A 20,674-nucleotide genomic window follows, 5' to 3' on the forward strand; every position below is an offset into this window, starting at 1 on the left:
AGAGTTATCAGTTCAACTTTATACCGTACAGGAAAATACGATTGTGGTTTCAGTGAAGGCTGAGTCTGAAGGCTTGCTGCAAGTTCTAGGTGAAAATAGCCTTGATAGTTTCTAGTTTGCTTAAAAGAACAGTGTAAAGTCCAGATGCAAGATAAGCAAGCAATGCAAGATAAGTATGCAAGCATACATAGTGCAATTGTCTTCACTGCTATAGAATGTTTGGTAAGGTAGATTCCTATCAGGAAATTCTGGCCATGCTCCTGCATCAGCCACTACGATGATAGGTCTACCCAGAATAGCTATTTTTAATATTCTGAATAGGATTAGGTTAATGTAAGTAGGGTGAAAAATATTATTACGATTTAGAATTTATATAGAGCTGACATATTTTGCAGTGCTTTACAGAGTACATAGTCACATCAATATTTTTCAGTTTACAAGGGTTCACAGTCCCTGGCCAACCAAGTGCCTCCTCACTGCACGTTTACACAAGCAGTACGTGAAAATTGGGGCCGCGAATGTGCAGTAGCCTCCGATTGGCCGTGACTGGCTACTTGATGGAGGGACTCGGACAGATGGCGCGGGCACAGGATGACTCTACGGAGCTGCAAGAAGCCCCAGGTAAATTAAACTGACTTTTATTTTGACTTTAGTAACCCTTTAAGTACACACACACACGACTATCCAGGTAGTCAGACACACTCATGCCTTCTCCTCCTTGGGTGCCCTGATTCTTCCAAGCTGCAGCACCGGTCCAGGATGAGAGTGTCATCTCTTGTCGCGGTGGTCATGTGGTAATGACTTGCTGTCAGCAGCAAAGGAAACACAGGACACCCAGGAGGTATCAGGTGATCGGCAGTGTCTCCAGCCTCTCTGTTCTCCGGGTGCATGTCTCTTCAGGAGAGGTATAGGTTCTTTGCCTTCTCCATTGCCTAGCTTCTTCTCTAATTCTGCTTGCGCCCCCTGCTCCACCCACTTTGCCACACTGCGCCCCGGGAGGTCCCACACTCCGCCAGCCCCCCAAAAAAGGCCCTGACCCCAGCGGCTAGCTAAAGAGCTACACACAGCACAGGAGCCACAGATTCCGACCACTGGCCTAGGCTATGATGTCATGCAGCCTTATTGGCCAGCACTCTGTGAAGTGGGCGCATGCATCACATGATCTTACAGAGGGGGAAAAAAATCCACAGTGACTCACCTTACCAGCAGTAAAATCGGTGGCATCACTGATAAATTTATGAACGTAAATAAGACTGATGCTAAGTTTTACAATGAGCAAACAGATTGAGTAATTTATAAGTGAAATAATAATATAAAAAAGCAATTTTAATCATTTATATTCAGTTGAGTTTAGGTGTGTATGCCGGTCCAATGAAGGAAGGAGGGAAAGAACATGGATCACCGTGCTGAATAGCAGAAGTCAGGAATGGATGCATTTTACCTTAAATATGCCAGCTATGGAAAGGGTGAGGCTGGAGGTCTTTGAAACTAGCAGAAACTCGGAATATCCCAGACCGAAAGCCAGCAGTCCACCTGCTCCAAGGGCTGCTAAAATAACAAACAGGTCCTGTACATCATCATAGCGAAACAACTGCTGGGATGTGGCCACATGCAGACCTGCAGAAACAAAGCACAATATGGAATCCGGGACCAGAAAAATCAAAGCTTCTAGTAGCTAACACACTGCACAAGCAGCTGTGTCTAGAGCTTCAGGTTGCTGCGTACATGAATATATGTGTGTGAGTGAAGGCCCATACACGCGCTTAATCAAAATGCCTAATTGTGGATGACAAAAGGTTTGTGGACGCGCGAAACAGACTAGACGAACAACTGGTAACAGGCGGTTTGCCCGATCCAACCGTCGAAACTACTCACATTACTGTTGTGCTGATATAACGCAGTTGGCTGTGTGTGTACTTGTTTTGAATGCGGCCATATCGTGCAGTCCGTCACTGCGCTTATGTGCGCAGTATGTAAATGAGTTGATTGTTTAGCTAGTTTAGTCGTGCGGACATACAAGTCTCGTTAACATGTTGTCGTGCAGTTCGTCATGTCGTCGTGTTGGTTGTGCGCTTGTTGAACGTGTACAAGGCTTGAGAAAGAAAAACAATAGAGTACTGTGCAAGACACAGACCTCAAGAACTATGCTAAATTGGTATACAACCCATGTATTGCTATGACAGAAACAATAGAAAATGGCTGTTTCTCACCTTCAATTCCTAAGAACAAAGGGAAAAGGCTGAGGAACATGAGTGGCTGTAAGTGAAACATGGTGTCTATTGGATTCTGTAAACCTGAAAAGTAATTGAAAAAAAGAGGATTCAAAAATAAATAATTTGTAGGCTTCTATTTCATGCCTTTTGACAAGGTATAACACAATAACACAATGTCAACACAATATTCTGCTTACTTTTTGACAAGGTCTGTAAACACAATATTCTGCTTTTGTGACACTTTCATGACAGAAAGTCACTTATTACTTTTGCTTGTAGGGCTTGGATAGCAACCTTCTTCTTATGATGTACCCAATGCATGCTTCCTGCCCACCCAATGCATGCTTCCTGTCCATGCATGGCTAGTTCCTATGTAACAATACTTCCCACAATGCTTCTTGGGCAAAGATCTTGACATATCTTAGACTTCACTGACAGGAGGGTTGCTTTTTACTAATAAAACCTAATATTATTGGTGTATTTTATGATATGATCACAATCTATCAAAATGCAAAATGAGTTTAGTTGTAGTATCCAATATTAACATTTTAGCAGCTACCGTCCTGGCTTGTAATTCTCTCTTCACCTCTGGAAGTCCCTACAGAGGAAGAATCACATGGGCTGAATGACTAGATGAAAAATAATAAGTAAAGGGAAGTCTAACCTTGCTGATCAATACACCATCAACATATATTTAGCGACAGGATACCAAGCTTTGGTCAGGGGCACCTACGGGCATTTTAATTGTTGCCTGATCTCACAACTATCTCAATATTATTTGGCAGGAAATATAAAGCACATCCATGATTAGAACTTGCAATGAATAGCTGCACTTACAGGATTTATGAGAAGAGTCCTAAAGCCTACACTAAAACTGTATTAAAAAAATGCTTTCTGTCCACTTTCCTGTACTTACCCAGCTCTGCCTTCTGCATGAGGATCTGAGTCAGAGTCCATCTGATCCCACCAAGACAGGAAGCAGCAAGGACCAAAAAGAATCCTCTGGTGTCAAACTGTGTCGACCTGAAAGTGAACATGAAGAGGCCTCCGGAAATGAGTAACACCACCAGGATAAGGGCCGGTCTCTGCAGAAAACAGCAAGCATCTTTGTCAGTAGATTCAATTCATTGTGTGACAAGCTGTACAGAGAAAATAAAAGATCAGCTAGAGAGTGAAAACAAAAGGATGCAATTTTTCTTTTTTTTTTTTAGAAGAATTATAATGGACTCCCCCCCCCCCCCCATTTTTCTTCAAAAGCTTACAATCTAAAAAGAATATTTGTACTAGAATAGCACTCAGAAGAAGCACACAAGTCAGTGCTAACCCCGTCCTCCACACTTTTCAAAATTATTAATCCAAATATAAAAATGTAGATGTTAAAAATAGTCAAAGTTGGTGATCATATGACTATAAAGGCCTTATACCTTCAACCCAGCTTGGACAGGAGATGCTTTAAAAAGAGCCCGAGGTGGGCTCAAGAAATTACAAGACAACTAGGCTACCTGATCCGGGGGGCTGAGCGGATCAGGTAGCCTTCAAAACCGCCGATTCTGTGGGTCGCAATGGCCCATTTTCACTTTTGTGACCTCTGGGTCACGACGCTGGAATGAGAGATCCGTTCTCTCAGTCACAGCGTGCAGGGAGGCGGGGGAGTGGCAGGGGGTGCGGCTTGAAAGAGAGCTGCCCAATAGCAGCTCTGGAAACCCTACAGGAACGCCCCTGGTGGGCGGTTTGAACAGGAAATCCCTCTCTCACGTTTACCTCCAAGATAGCGACAAATATTGTTGCCAATGGTGCGGCAGAGAGCAGAGGTGAGGGGACACAGAGGCATGACATGAGGCAGAGAACATGCCTCTGTGTCCCATCTTCCCCCCCAAAAAAACCACCTCAGGTTCTCTTTAAGGGGAACTAGAAATGAGAAGCATATGAGGGCTGCCATATGTATTTTCTTTTAAACAATCCCAGCTGCCTGGCTGTCCTGTCAAAATCACACACTTGTAACAAGCATGCTGCTAATCTTGTCAGATTTTTCTCAAAAACATCTAAGAGATGCTTGGTCAGGGTCTATGGCTACAAGTATTAAATGCAGGACAGCCAAGCAATGTGTATTGTGTGTATAAAACTATATAAATGTTATATACCTCTCATCAGGTGCCCTTAAAGAGAACCCGAGGTGTGTTTAAAGAATGTTATCTGCATCTGCATACAGAGGCTGGATCTGCCTATACAAGCCCAGCCTCTGTTGCTATCCCAAACCCCACTAAGGTCCCCCTGCGCTCTGCAATCCCTCATAAATCACAGCCGTGCTGTGAGGCTGTGTTTACATCTGTAGTGTCAGTCTCAGCTGCTCCCCCGCCTCCTGCATAGCTCCGGTCCCTGCCCCCGTCCCTTCCCTCCAATCAGCAGGGAGGGAAGGGATGCAGGCGGGGACTGAAGTTCTGCAGGAGGCGGGGAGAGCAGCAGACTGACACTATAGAGATAAACACAGCCAGTTCTGACAAGCTGTTTGTCAGCAGCGTGGCTGTGATTTATGAGGGATTGCAGAGTGCAGGGGGACCTTAGGGGGGTTTGGGATAGCAACAGAGGCTGGGCTGTATAGGCAGATCCAGCCTCTGTATGCAGATAATATTCTTCAAACCGACCTCGGGTCTGTAGCGGCGTCGGGGGAAAATGAATTAACCACTTTCCCCACCACTACAGTATATCTACGTCAGCTGTGGCACTCTCCAAGCCACAGCGACGTAGATATACTGACCTGCCTTAAGCCCGTTTGTGCAGGAACAGGTGCGCTTCAGAGCGCACCCCCCGGCACTGTCGGTTGCCTTACTAATTGGCAAAAGGGAACATGTTCCCTTGTAGCCAATTAGTGACCCCCCCCCCCCCCGCGGATGAACGATCACCGCTGTAGCAAACAGCGTGATCCTTCATCTCCCCCTCCTCCGTGCACAGATAGCTAAAAAAAAATGTAAATAAAGCCGCCTCTCTCACCTTACCTCGTTCCAGCGATGAGCCTGCAGCCTGAGCATCCGATCCCAGCTCTGAACTCAGCCGCGTATTGCCGGTGACCCGGGTCCCGGCTTGATGACGTCATAAGGTGAGAGAGGCGGCTTTATTTACATTTTTTTGGCATCTGTGCACGGAGGGGCTGCCTGATGGGGGGGGGGGGGGGGGGAGTGGACATACATCTGGCTATCCACACTGGGAGGGGGGGGGTTGGGGGTGTTGGGGGTGCAAAACAACTGCCAGGCATCTGGGTAACTGGGGGGGATGACATCTGACAATGGGGGATCATTTGGTTATCTGGGGGGGGGGGGGGGTAACCTAATACTGGGGGCACATCTGGCTATAATTGGTGGGGGGGGGGCAATTCTGGGGGCACATATGGCTATAATGGGGGGAATTTTATCCTGGGGACACAGCTGCCTATAATGAGGGGTGCCAATCCTGGCGGCGTTACTGTCTCTCTGTACTGGGGGGTGGTAGATACATGGGACACATCTGACTATATGGGGGTGCTGATATTGGGGTCACATCTGGCTAAACTGGGAAGGTTGGGCTGATACTCGGGGCACATCTGACTATATTAGGGGGGACATTAACTGGTGGAATGGTTTTATCACTGTGGCACTTTTTATTTTTAAACTGGAATTGTTAAAAACTGAGAAATAATGCATTTTTTAAAAAAATGTTGTTCCCTTTTTTCAATTAAAATGCCTAGAAAACAAAATTGTTCTTGGGACTAAATACCCCCCATTGAAAGCCTGGTTTGTCTTGAAAAAAACGATATATAGATCATTTAGGTGTAGTGAGTAGGGATAAAGCTATTGCTGATTGAATAGGGACACCGCTAAAGCGTCAAAACTGCTCTGGTCAATAAGGGGAAAACAAGGTCTGGATGCGAAGTGGTTAAAGTTACCCGGGGCTTCTAATGGTCCCCCACAGACATCCTGTGCCCACGCAGCCACTCCCCAATCCTCTGGCCTCGCCTCTGGTTCACTTCTGGAATTTCAGATGTTAAAGTCTGAAAACCACTGCGCGTGCGTTGCCGTGTCCTCACTGCCGCTGATGTCACCAGGAAGGTACTGCGCAAGCCCAGTATGGTCTGTGCCTGTGCCGTACGTTCCTGGTGACATCAGGGGGGGCGAGGACACGGCAACGCAAGCGCAGTGGTTTTCAGACTTTAAAGTCTGAAATTCTAGAAGTGAACTAGAGGCGGGGCCAAAGCATTGGGGAGTGGCTGCGCGGGCACAGGATGTCTGCGGGGGACCATTAGAAGCCCCTTGTAAGGTCAACTCATTTTCCCTCGACCCCCCTACAGTATCCCTTTAAGCAATCCCCTAAAGATGATCACTTTCTCACATGTATATTCTTCTATATGTGAAACAAGTAGATTAAAACAGGAAGTGGCAGTGACATATGAGCAGTCTGTAAACCTGACTGGCTGTTCCCAATCATGTTTCCCTCCTGCTTCTTGTGTAGGATAAAATGGAAAGCAGAAATTAAACATGATAACCTGATCAGCATTATGGAAGATGGGAACACTATATAAATCAATGATAATCAATCTGAAAGTGTAGGATTAGCTGAACATAATCACATGATGATTTATCACTTCTGTTTCCTGTTTTATTCTGCATGATTTTGTTCATAGGAGAATCTTCTGTAATCTCCATACTTGCAAAGCATCACTTCTATGAATGCTTATGGCATCAGTGACTTACCAGCTCCTCTAGCTTGAAGATTAGTGAGAAGAAAAGGATGAAGAGGACGGCTGAGGACTTTGTCATGGTGTACCTAGGGTAACAACATAAAAACACATGGAAAACTTAGGCACACAAAATATTCTTTTAACCTTTTTCTGATTTAAAGTAGACCTGAACTCCGAATTCACACTCTGCTCTAAAAGACACGCAACAGCATAATAACCTTTAAGCCCCCTTAAAGTGAATGGGAACCGCATTTAAAAAAATGAAACAGATACTTACCCAAGGAGAGGGAAGGCTCTGGGTCCTATAGAGCCTTCCGGCTCCTCTCCTGGTCCCCTCGATTCAGTGCTGGCTAAATTAGTCAAATACTGCTTTACCCACCCAAAGGAAGCTTCAGAAGTCTTCAGGGAGCCCGAGTGCTCCTGAGAAGGGCGGCCCTATATTGCACCTGCGCAAGCACGCTCTCTTGCGCGCTCACGCCTGTGCAGTATGGAGCCGCACGTCTTTGGGAGGACACGGCTCCCGAAGACTTCCAAATACCCTTTCGGTGGGGGATTGAAAACGAGGGGGAGCCAGCACAGGATAGAGAGCACTGAGAGAGGAGACGGAAGGCTCTATATGACCCAGAGCCTTCCCTCTCCTTAGGTAAGTATTTGCTTCATTTTTTTTTAAAAATGCGGTTCCCATTCACTTTAAGGACCAGAGACTGCTGGTACAAAAATGGCGGAATCCTGCCGAATCGCCGCACATACCCGGATCCTGGGCCACCCACTCTGCCGTCTCTATGACGGCAGAGCCCTGTGAGTGAGTCAGGAGCCGATTTCATTGGCTCCTGGCCCTGTCTTTATATGTAAGCGGCTTACATTGAAAGACAGGGCCAGAAGCCAATGAAATCGGCTCCTGACTCGCTCACAGGGCTCTGCCGTCATAGAGACAGGCAGAGCCAGTGAGCTGCGGCGAAGGACTGCGGGGAATAAGCGGCGAGATCGGTGGGAGCGACAGAAAAGGTGGATGCACGCAGCGGCGGCTAAGTGCCAGCCAGGTGACCACCAAAACAGGGCGTAGATTTCAATTAGCTCTGTCCTTAAGTCGTTAAAGAAAAAAATGTCCTTGCTACAGCGGATACAAATCCTGCAATAAATCTGCAGTGTGTCTACTTCCTGCTTTCATTGAAGCAGACATATTGACATAATTTGGGTAAAGAGGCACCCCAGTGTGAATAAAATTGGATTAAAAACAAGATAAAATCATAAAAAAAATAAAAAATGAGGTGGCTTACCTCAATGAGATCTTTTTATAGACAAATAAATATTTAGCACAAGCACCACGTTTTACAGGTCTACGCCCGCTTCCTCAGGCCAATAACAGTGCCAATTGCAAATAGCTGATCAGCTAAGGGAGCCTGCCATTTTTTCTGTCTCCTGTCTTTTTCTAGGGTGCTGAGACACCCCTACTACTCTACATATTGTTAACATCCTGTGTTTATAAATTCGCTGACTCAGCTGAGAGATCAAAGTATAGTGATGATTAGGCACAACTGACAGGGAATTAGATGGGAGATGGTTGCGGCTAAAGGTGTCACTCATCTTACCACTGTCAAGCAAAACTCTTCAAATATATAGGCCTGGTGCACACCAAAAACCGCTAGCAGATCCGCAAAATGCTAGCAGATTTTGAAACGGTTTTTCTTCTTTTTCTGTAGCGTTTCAGCTAGCATTTTGCGGTTTTGTGAAGCGTTTTTGGTGTAGTAGATTTCATGTATTGTTACAGTAAAGCTGTTACTGAACAGCTATTGTAACAAAAAACGGCTGGCAAACTGCTCTGAAGTGCCGTTTTTCAGAGCGGTTTGCGTTTTTCCTATACTTAACATTGAGGCAGAAACGCCTCCGCAATCCAAAATCTGCAGCAGCCCGGGAGTATGCGTTTCTGCAAAACGCCTCCCGCTCTGGTGTGCACCTGCCCATTGAAATACATTACCCTAGCGGATCCGCACCCGCAAGCGGATCGCAAACCGAAGCAGAACCGCTCTGGTGTGCACTAGGCCATACAGGGTGCATTTTTTAGGTTTCCCTTCTGTCTTGTGCAATAGTCCAGGTCCATTTTAACCCTCCTGGTGGTATAAAAAAATCCGCCAGGAGGGAGCGCAGCAGTTTTTTTTTAATTTTTTTTTTCTATATCATGTAGCGAGCCCAGGGCTCGCTACATGATAGCCGCTGCTCAGCGGCATCCCCCCGCCCTCCTCGGTCGCCTTCGGCGATCTCCGATCAGGAAATCCCGTTCAAAGAACAGGATTTCCTGGAGGGCTTCCCCCGTCGCCATGGCGACGGGCGGGATGACGTCACCGACGTCGGGACGTCATTGGGAGTCCCGGGCCACCCCTCGGCGCTGCCTGGCACTGATTGGCCAGGCAGCGCACGGGGTCTGGGGGCGGGGCCGTGCGCCGCACCGGATAGCGGCGATCGGGCGCGCGGCGGCGGCGATCGGGGTGCTAGCTGCGTCCAGCAAAAAAAAAATTAAACAAATCGGCCCAGCAGGGCCTGAGCGGCACCCTCCGGCGGCTTTACCGCCAAGGAGGTTAAAGCCTTCCAAGAAACAAAGCATTCCGCCACCCTCAGATAAATATCAGTTAAACGTTATACATATACTTGAACCCTCTTTAAACGTTGGTACTTGTGTAACCATTCCTATTATTTATTGTATTTATAAAGTGCCAACATATTACGCAGCGCTGGACAGTAAATATATACAATGATACAAGAATGACAGACGTAATAAGGTTATACAACATAGGTCAAAGTTATACAAGGAAAACAGTACAAAATACATGATCATGCGATATGGGCTGGTTAGGTAGGCCCAGTAATACAAGTACCAGTACATGCTGTCATAGGAAAGGAGCACATGACCCTGTAGATTACACTAGGGACGGGAGGACCCTCCAGAGGCTTACAATCTAAGGGATTCCTATGATTAAACTCACAATTTTCCTCAATCTCTGGGTGCTTGGCTGATCGGACTGTGCCCCAGATCCACCCATTTCTACAGCCCAGTACAGGGCAAAGAAAAAGACTGACAGGTCACCCACAATGGACTTCTTCTCTCAGAATCTCTTGTGGTTGGAAGTCTCCGTGGCAGTCTCATCTCCTTCCCATTCAGAACTGACAGAAGTTGAGTGACACCCTTAGCTGCAACCATCTCCCATCTAGGGCTGAGGAAAAGTGAGCTGTGGTCAAACCCCCACTCATTCAGAACTGCTGGTGGAAGAGCTGCAGCCTCAATCATGACTTTCTTCACAGCAAACTTTGGAAAGAGTAGCATCATGGACCATGGCCTCTTCAAGTCAACACTGGGAAACTCAGTTATCCACTACAATCACCCATCATACTCAACATCCCTGACTACGTCATGTTCCCTAATGTTCACTTCGTGAAAATGAAATGAATCAGTGCAGCAACCCCATGGGCAAGGCTTAATCGTCAATAGAGGTGATAGCAACAAAGAGTAGTGTCCTGCGCACAACTGGTCCCAGTACAGTAATCCAGACTCTGGGACAGCTCAGACAAAACTGAGGAAAAGCAACAGTGCCTTGTGAGGCCCGCCCTTTTAGAACCCCTAAATTTAGAATTGATAAGTTTTGTTGTAAAATCTGAAGTTCGGAATTGTGCAGTGTGGTGAATCAAAATAGAGTAGACTGCTTCTGGTGAAATCCAGCACAAAGGATGAATGCACTTACTTTTTCTAAACTTGTATATTGCATGTAACAAATGGTAACAAATGTTAACAGGAAGTAAGTGCATTCATCTTTGGGGAGGTTTCAACCTGAAGCTGTGCTGGATCTTTCCTTGGTTTGTGAGCGGAGGTTTCTTCCATCAGCCTGCTTAACCTCCTGAGCGATAATCCCGAGCTGAGCTCGGGGTATATCGCGCAGGAGGATTTCTCAGGCCCCGGTGGGCCGATTTGCATAATTTTTTTTTTGTTACACGCAGCTAGCACTTTGCTAGCTGCGTGTAACTTCCGATCGCCGCCGCCGATCCGCCGCTACCCGCCGTGCCGCGCAGCCCCCCCCCTCCCCCTTGCGCAGCCTGACAAATCAGTGCCAGGCAGCGCTGAGGGGTGGATCGGAACTCCCTCTGACGTCACGACGTCCATGACGTCGGTGACGTCATCCCGCCCCGTCGCCATGGCGACCGGGGAAGCACAGCAGGAAATCCCGTTCTGAACGGGATTTCCTGCTTACTCTGATCGCCGAAGGCGATCGGAGTGGGTGGGGGGATGCCGCTGCGTTGCGGCCATCATGTAGCGAGCCCTGGGCTCGCTACATGATTTAAAAAATAAAAAAATTTAAAAAAATAGTGCTGCGCCACCTCCTGGGCGATATAATTGTATCGCCCAGAGGGTTAAGTGCACAGACGGAAACTACAAGGAGACGTAGATTAATCAGGAAATTAAGCACAGCGCACCATTATGAACAGATTGAGCAGTAAAACTTACTGTATTATTACAGGGTTCTAAAAGGGCAGACCTCACAAGGTACTGATAACTTTTCCTCACTTTTGTCAGCAACTTTTCCCAGAGTCTGGGTCACTGCACTGAGGTCTATTGTGGGCAGGGACACTATTCTTTGTTGCCACGACCAGTGAAGTGTAGAAGAAGATTCCAGAAAGTATATTCATGTCAATGACAAAAGATGTATTGATTTAGGAGATGCTGTAATGAAGGTTCCATCCAACTTACAGTGACACAGTGATGTACAGGAAGCTCCAATTGGAAAGTCCAATATCCAGAGCAGTGGCCAAAGCTGAAGACAAGGAAAAAAAAAAAGAAAACACATTATAATAATAATTTGGACTGTGGCCGGCCAGAATGCAACATGACAAGACTCGGCTGGCCAAGTCACATGCTGGAGGAAAAAAAGATGGTGGGGAGGTCAACTGTATCTCTCAAGGGACACTTGAAACTATCCTATACAGCAGGGGTGCCTATTGGGTAGATCAGGAAGGACTTCATAGTAGATTGCGACCAGGGCTGTGGAGTCGGAGTCATGGAGTCGGGCAATTTTGGGTGCCTGGAGTCGGAGTCGGGAAAAAATGCACCGACTCCGACTCCTAATGAATTTGTAACTGTAATTCAAATAGAAAATATGATAAAATGTTCTATTTCTATGATAATGGTCATTAAAAATAATGTATATATACAGTGTATATACAGTAATAGCTGTGCTTAGTCCACAAAAATGAAATAAACCAATCAAAATTAGTTACTTGTGCTGCTTCAATAAGGCAGTCCCCGTATTTTTAAGGTCAGATATACATATCTGATTGTGACTGTATATATGATGTGTACACAGGAATCTCATATATACTAAATAACATCTATGCTGTAAGAATAAAGCCTGATGTGTAGCCGTGTCACTAATAGAGATGGTCAATGAGATGGAAATAATTCTGCACTGATGCTGATTTATGCAAATGTATGCACTCTCTTTGCTGATGAAATCAAATAATTTGATATGTTGTTAAAATTTGGTTTGGTGACTACAAATTAAAGGGTACCTGAGACGGATGAAAAGTAAAGTTTTATACATACCTGGGGCTTCCTCCAGCCCCCTTCAGGCTAATCAGTCCCTCGCTGTCCTCCTCCACCACCCGGATCTTCTGCTATGAGTCCTGGTAATTCAGCCAGTCAGCGCTGTCCGGCCGCATGCCGCTCCCACAGCCAGGAACATTCTGCACCTGCGCAATAGTGCTGCACAGGTGTAGTATGCTCCTGGCGGCGGAGTGTAGGCCTGAACGATTTTAGGAAAAGATTGATTTGAACGATTTCTGTTAGAAATTGCGATTTCGATTCGATTCACGATTTTTCTTAAAAACTACCGGTAGTCCTCCTCCTGCCGTGCTCTGTCCTGAGCTCGGCCACAAGGATCAGTTTGTGTGAACAATAGAGTCCTTCCATAGCTCAGCACTCCGCAGGACAGGCTTTGGCAAGATATAACACACACACTCACACTCACTGTGGTTCCATTCCTGCCAGGCTTGATAACTGGCCAAAGCCTGTCGTGCGGAGTGCAGAGCTGTGGAAGGACACTACTGTTCACACAAACTGATCCTTGTGGCCGGGCTCAGGACAGTGCAAAGCATGAGGACTAGATTTGAAGAAAAATCGTGAATACATATAAAATCGCATCACACAGTCCAGCTCACAGTCACCTCAGCTCAAATTGCCCACTGCCCAGCACACATCATCCTGTACACATACAGAATGGATGAGGCACACACAGGGTGTCAGCGTGATGTGCAGAGTTGCACTGATGTAGAGTGGCAAAGGAGGCGGAGCAGTGGTAAATCTTAGCCTGGTGGATGGCTGGTAGTAATATATATATATATATATATATATATATATATATATATATATATATATATATATATATATATATATATATATATATATATATAATTGTCGTGCACTACCTGGCCAAACTCTTTAGTGACAGTCCTGTCGCCTGCCCCAGCTGATGACACGCTAGGCGGAGGGAAACAGAGCGAGAGCCTGTGGGCGGAGTCTGCCGCCCACCCAGCTGATGATGTACTAGGCTGGGTGGAGTGAGAGTGAGTGAGAGCCGTGGCGGCCACCCGCCCAGATGATGACTCGCTAGTCGCTAGGCAAGGCGGAGGGAAAGAGGCAGTACCTGTGGGCGGAGTCCACCGCCCGCCCAGCTGATGATGTGCTAGGCTGGGCGGAGCAAGAGTGAGTGCCTGCTGCTGCAGCCGCCCGTCCACCGATGATGAAGATGCAAGGCGGAGGGAGAACACACTGATGACGTAGGGGGTAGAGGCGGCCACTAGGAAGGAGCTGGTGAGAGCTACTAAGCTGCCGCTGCAGAGCGGCAAGCAGGAGATGGACTGCCGGGCTGAACTAGTACACTGTTGCCAGTAAAATCGTGAAAAATCGTCACCTTCACGATCACGGAATCGTTGTTTCCGTGATCGCGATTTCGATCAAAAAACGATAAATCGTTCAGGCCTAGCGGAGTGTGTGCATGCGGACTACGCCCGACTGGCTCAAGTACCTGGACTCATAGCAGAAGATCCAGGTGGTGGTGGAGGACAACGAGGGACTGATTATCCAGAAGGCGGCTGGAGGAAGCCCCAAGTATGTATAAAACTTTAATTTCATCTGTCTCAGGTTTACTTTGTTACACAGTAGTACTATACTCTACATATGCACTCCCCACAGAGCTGCAGGGAATCCACTGAGAATGCTGTGCACATTGAACACAGAGGTGTTGTCTGTCACCCATAAACCTTGTTCAGATTGTGCATGAAGAATGTGTAATAGAGGAAGAATCTCCTCATTCCCCTGCAGAGTACCTGCACATCATTCTTACATGTACCCACACTTACATTGCCTAGGGCCTGATAGATGTTCTTTGTTCCGGTCTGTACCTTTTACAAGTACTCTTACCAAGGACTAGTTTTAGTCCAAAGGGAATAAATATTGCAGTCTACATAACCTTCTCACTTCAGTTGTCTTGTAAAATTCCTAAGCGTTTGCAGTTAAGAGACGAATTTCATGTTACATACTTTTAATCAACAAAATTGTAATATGCAAATTAGAGGAGTCGGAGTCGAGGAATCCATAAATGAGGAGTCGGAGTCGGTGGATTTTTGGACCGACTTCACAGCCCTGATTGCGACTGCACTACATTTTCCATTCTGTATATACAATTGTGCTCCTAACATTGTACATAGGTAGATCATTTTGACTTGCTAATTTGTAAAGTAGCTCACAAGATGAAAAAGTGTGCACACCTCTGTTATACAATATAAACATGCCTTTATGAGCAGAACGTTGTATTTACCTGTGGGGGCCACTTTTTTGAGGTAGTCTGACCACGGCAGGATTACTCGCGCCCGGCCGCTGTAGCAGGTCATCAGTGCCCGGCTTAGTGCTGACATGATGAAAATCATGAGGAGATGCACAAGTGTCATAAATAAAGGCAGGTGAAATCTCTGAAACAGGACCAGACAAAGAAAAATATAAACTTGTCCAATTTTTACTTCACAGAGTAAAGATACACACACACACAAACATAAAAATGTTGCATGTTTTTGTAAACTTCGGTTTTTAAAGAGAACGTAGAATTTTTGCCTGTTACATCCATAAGCAGAAAAGTTAATTTATTTTTATGGAAAGTTATATTTCAATAACCCAAATTTTCAAAAGGGATAGGTCAAATCCAGATAGAATTCATTAATGAGGACCGGTCCACAGAAAATCCTAACAAGCAAACAGATAAGCCGATATGGCCATACCAGGATTGAACATGCCCAAAATCATATCAACCATAGAGTGCTGGTGGGTGTAAAGGAAGAAGTCGCACAGCTGGGCATTTTTTAACCTGCACTCACCAGCACTCGATGGGATGTACAGCAAGTTTGATATGATTGTACATACATGATTTCATATTTATATAGCAATTTGATATGATTGTACATATACGTATATACTCGCATATAGGCCGAATTTTTCAGCACAAAAAATGTGCTGAAAAGTCACCCCCTCGGCCTATATGCGAGTCACCAACTTACTAAGTTGGTGTCTGTGGTGAGGAGTTGACCAGGCTGACCTACGGAGGAGATCAGAGAGCGCAGCGGTAAAGGCTTGAAGGCTGTGTAATGTCTGGCACACAGCGGAGCAACCTGCACTGTGGGCGGCCGAAAGGGGAGCGCAACATCTAATCTGCAGGCGAACGTCCGGATTACCTTATGGCAGGAGGGATCCGATGCCCAGGGGTGAATGCTGCATCAGTGGTCCGCGAGAGAGCAGAGCTGGATGTATGGACGGCTGGCCACATTCATAGCAGAAGCGCTCCCTGTACACATAATCTCGCTTGGCTGGGCAGAATCATAGAGGAGCACTTCTCCGTGCACTTACGGTAATCTTGCACTTCAGGAACTGCGAGATCATGTGCAGGAACCGCATATCGAGTGCATGGAGGAGTGCTCCTCTATGATTAGGGCTAGCCAAATGCGAGATTATGCTTTCGGGGAGCATATCTGCTATGACTGTGCCAGCCATCCATCCAGCTCTGCTCTCCCCCAGGTTTCTGATCACTCCAGCAGCATTCTCCATCGGTCCCCTCCTGCCATACGGTAACCCGGGCATCTGCATGCAGTTTAGCTGTTGCGCTCCCCTTCGGACACCCACAGTGCAGGTAAGCAGCATTTAACAGAAATTCAGCAATACCACTACTCATAATCCTCCCATATTCACTTTAATTAGAATGTGTTCTGTCATAATTGTACAGATTTAAATTTGCAATACCTCATTACCCCCCTGGTAAATTTGTCTGAATTTGAAAGTTGACTTTAGCTTAATTTGACTTCACTTTCCATTTAGCAGTATAACTGTACAAGATAAATGATAAGTCAGCCCAAGCATGTGAACTGTACACATGCACCTTCTGACAAAGGCCATGTGGATGGAATTCTGTGCGCAGGGTGCAGAAACAAGGTGCAGAGTATACAATTACCCCGATATGAAATGCAACAACCAACCCGTTGTCAGGAGGCACTGCATTTCCTACCCCCGGCTTATATGCGAGTCAATTATTTTGTTCTAATTTCTGGTGTAAAAGTTGGGTGGGGGGGGGGGGTCGGCTTATATGCGAGTCGGCTTATATGCGAATATATACGGTATTAATATTTCATATTTATATAGCGCTGACATCTTCCGCAGCGCTGTACAGAGTATATATAGTCTTGTCACTTAACTGCCCCTCGGAGGGGCACACAATCTAATCCCATACCTGTGTCAGGCTTGTCTGGTCAGTGACTACAGGTCAGGCTGTATGCCCATATGACCGACCTATAGCCCAGCCCGTAACACCCGCACAAACTCCTACCTAGCACAGAACTACAATAACCCTGCAGGTAGATGTAGCATACAGACTGACAGATAGTATCCACCAATCAGAACCAATAACAATCATACAAGGCGCAGTATCACAAGTGTAATAGTCACCTGAGGCCTGGAGGATGAGGCAATCCAGACGAGAGTTAGAGGACGGCAAGCAGGAGGAATGGTATGCAGTTCAGGCACTTTAGAGATAGCGTGGTCAGTACTAGTCAGTTGTCAGTCCAGGCAGCGTTCTTGCAAGTCCTTATCCAGGCAGAGGTCAATCCAGGCAGCGAACAGGCAAACTCCAGGTACTATAGCAGAGTCAGCAACGGGTGATCCAATAGAGCGTGGTCAGGATACAAGCAGAGTCGGCAACAGGAGTCAAAAGGTTTGTGAGCGCATACCCAGCAACAAGCCAAAAGCTAATGCTATCACGGGCGATGTCTGAGGCGCTCACCATGCTTAAATACAAGGACTAACCAATCAGAAACAAACAGAATTGAAAACAACCAATAGAGGCTCAGCATGTCAGCTAATTAGCTGACACGCAACACACACACAGTTATTGTTTACTGCAGTGGAGCGTGTACTGAAAGCGTGTCCGCCACCTATCCAATGGGAGCTGAGCGCCAGGCTGCGCTCCAGTGACGTAAGCGGTCTGCCGAGACCCGGAAGCTTGCGCCTCAGCCGGTTCTTGGCATTCCGCCGCCATGAGTGCCCTAAAGAGCTTACAACCTGAATGTTTTTGGGTTGTGGGAGGAAACCCATGCAGACACAGGGAGAAACTACAAACTCCACATATAGTGCCCTGGATGGGAGTCCCAGCACTGCAAAGCAAGAGTGCCAGCCACTACTCCACCGATCTGCTCCATGCTCTAGGTACAGTGCACTGCAAAAAAACAAAGCTCAATCCTAGTAGTGTCCTATCAGCCTGTTTGCTAGGATAACTACTCTATACACTGAGATACAAAGCACACCAGGTAATAGCCTAAGCCCTCTAAGCCAATCAGTCCCACTGCTGGTATACTGTGCACTGACAGCTGAGTACCTGACGCTTTGTTGTTCTACAACGCTTTCGTCTTAATCCAGTTTAATAAACTGAGAATGTGGAGTCCGAGTTGGATGATTTTTGTACCGACTCCACAGCCCTGCATCCTCAGGGGCTGAACTTTGATGGGCACAGTGCTTTTTTCAATCTAGATAACTATGTAACTATAAACATAGCACTGTCGGAATCTTAAAGAGAACCCGAGGTGGGTTTGAAGAATGTTATCTGCATACAGAGGCTGGATCTGCCTATACAGCCCAGCCTCTGTTGCTATCCCAAACCACCCTAAGGCCCCCCTGCACTCTGCAATCCCTCATAAATCACAGCCACGCTGCTGACAAACAGCTTGTCAGAGCTGGCTGTGTTTATCTCTATAGTGTCAGTCTGCTGCTCTCCCCGCCTCCTGCAGAACTCCAGTCCCCGCCTGCATCCCTTCCCTCCCTGCTGATTGGAGGGAAGGGATGGGGGCAGGGACCGGAGCTATGCAGGAGGCAGGGGAGCAGCTGAGACTGACACTACAGATGTAAACACAGCCTCACAGCACGGCTGTGATTTATGGGGGATTGCAGAGTGCAGGGGGACCTTAGGGGGGTTTGGGATAGCAACAGAGGCTGGGCTGTATAGGCAGATCCAGCCTCTGTATGCAGATAACATTCTTTAAACCCACCTCGGGTTCTCTTTAAGGTTCATACACACATCCAACTTAATGCACAACACCACCACCCACACAACAATTTGTCTACCTGACAAGTACGTACACGCACGCCAACCAAATAAACAACCAACTCACTTAAATACTGTGCACACAAGCTACATGACAAACTGCATACAAAAGAAAGGAAAATTGGGAGCCCTGAGTCTAGGCATATGTCGCTTTAATTAATCCAAGTATCAAAAAAGATCACAATCTATATATATCAAATTCATAAAAACCACCCCGATTAAAAAAGATGAAACATATAGTGGTATGGACCTGTAGACAAAAAAAGTCCTTATTGGAGTGCACTCCTATTCATAGACTTTTTGTATATATGCATATATTTCCCAAATCTTCAGGCCCAGTGAGTATAATGCTCCACATACTTGTATATTGGATGGAAAGTGCCCTGAGATAATTTTCATTACTGACCTTTTCAGCTAGGTGAAACCTCAATCAGATTACTGAGACAAGCGTTGCTTAGTTAGACTCACGTGACCCCCACTATTTTCACTGGAGTTCCTCTTTAACCACTTCACCACTGAGGGGTTTTACCCCTTGAGCAATTTTCACCTTTCAGCGCTCCTTCCATTCATTCGTCTATAACTTTATTGTTACTTATCGCAATGAAATGGACTATATCTTGTTTTTTTCGCCACCAATTAGGCTTTCTTTAGGTGGGACATTATGCCAAGAATTATTTTATTCTAAATGTGTTAATGGGAAAATAGGAAAAAAATGCGGGGAAAAAAATTATTATTTTTCAGTTTTCGGGCATTCTAGTTTTTAAACAATGCATGCTACTGTAATTAAAATCCATGAACTTTATTTGCCCATTTGTCCCGGTTATTACACCATTTAAATTATGTGCCTATCACAATGTTTGGCGCCAATATTTTATTTGGAAATAAAGGTGCATTTTTTTTTCAGTTTTGCATCCATCCCTAATTACAAGCCCATAGTTTATAAAGTAACAGTGTTGTACACTCTTGACATAAATACTTAAAGAGTTCAGTCCCTAAGGTAACTATTTGTTTTTTTTTATTGTAATTATTTTTTCTTTTTATTACAAAAAATACATTGGGGAGTGTGGGAGTTAATGAGTTAATTTATATTGTAAAATAATGTACCGTATATACTCGAGTATAAGCTGACCCGAGTATAAGTCGACCCCCCAAATTTTACCTTAAACCTTAAAATTTTTACCTTAAAATTCTGGGAAAAATGACGGACGCGAGTATAAGCCGGGGGTAGGAAATGAACCAGCTACTGGTGAGTCTCAATAGTCAAAATGAATAAGCACAGTGTACCAACCCGTACTTGCCAGCTGCTGTTTACAGTCGTGTGGGTGGTATCCATCTCCCCCTGCCAGAGGCAGAGTATAAGTACAGGCCTGCCCCATCCTTCCCAGCAAATACAGAGTAATTAATTAATATGTGAAGCTTTAATAACTGAAACTTTGCATGACCTGTGCTGACATGTGTACCAATAGAAGTTAAACTGTGATAGAGACACGCTGATTGCAGAAGTAAGCTGAAAGTGGACCTGAACTCTTGCGCAGGACAGAAGGAAAACAGAGAGAAATTCACCCTCTTTTGAAAGCACAGGATGTTAACCCTATGTCTGCTTCCACGAAAGCAGGAAGTAGACACACTGCAGACTTATTGAGGGATTTGTATCAGCTGAAATAAAGAAATGCTTTTCTTTAAAGGTTATTATGCTATTGTATATGTTTTACAGCAGAGAGGAAGTTCTGAGTTCAGGTCCGCTTTCTGATTGGCAGTGTAATAAGGCGCACCCCCACCTGGAGCTGAGCGGTGACGGCTTTTGTGAGTAAAGATTGATTTTCTGTGTGCCACCGTCCCATCCCTCCAAGCAGAGCAGAGCGAAGCAGCATGTATAGTGTGCAATGGTGAGCAGCAGGCTGCATTGCTCCCACCTGTTGTCTGTTGCTCGGGTCTCGGTATGTATGGTGGCTGCTTCCTCCTGAGTGTCTCCGCTATTTCTCTGTCCCCTCATGTCGCTTTCCCCTGCTGTCAGTGCCTCGGAACTCGGGTCACATAGAACGGGGCAAGGAATCCTCTTGAAACTGCTGGTCATAGCGTAGTCT

General features: G+C 46.0%; 1 protein-coding gene across 6 annotated transcripts in view; it reads right to left on the minus strand.

The window, feature by feature from the left end:
- Nucleotides 1-20,674, minus strand: part of SLC35C2 (solute carrier family 35 member C2) — a 47,522-nt gene that overhangs the window by 15,201 nt on the left and 11,647 nt on the right. For 5 of the 6 annotated variants that reach the window (XM_068264393.1, XM_068264392.1, XM_068264394.1 and 2 more), the window contains 6 exons: nucleotides 14,778-14,928; nucleotides 11,654-11,717; nucleotides 6,935-7,007; nucleotides 3,130-3,298; nucleotides 2,211-2,294; nucleotides 1,442-1,617 (listed from right to left, as the gene is read on the minus strand). In XM_068264393.1, the coding sequence (XP_068120494.1) occupies nucleotides 1,442-1,617; nucleotides 2,211-2,294; nucleotides 3,130-3,298; nucleotides 6,935-7,007; nucleotides 11,654-11,717; nucleotides 14,778-14,928 (717 nt within the window). Of the gene's footprint in view, nucleotides 1-1,441; nucleotides 1,618-2,210; nucleotides 2,295-3,129; nucleotides 3,299-6,934; nucleotides 7,008-11,653; nucleotides 11,718-14,777; nucleotides 14,929-16,942; nucleotides 17,131-20,674 lie in introns of all 6 variants that reach the window. The other variant, XM_068264398.1, reaches the window with a different exon arrangement.

The sequence above is a fragment of the Hyperolius riggenbachi genome, chromosome 12 (genome assembly GCF_040937935.1).
Source record: "Hyperolius riggenbachi isolate aHypRig1 chromosome 12, aHypRig1.pri, whole genome shotgun sequence".
Classification (NCBI taxonomy): Eukaryota; Metazoa; Chordata; class Amphibia; order Anura; family Hyperoliidae; genus Hyperolius; species Hyperolius riggenbachi.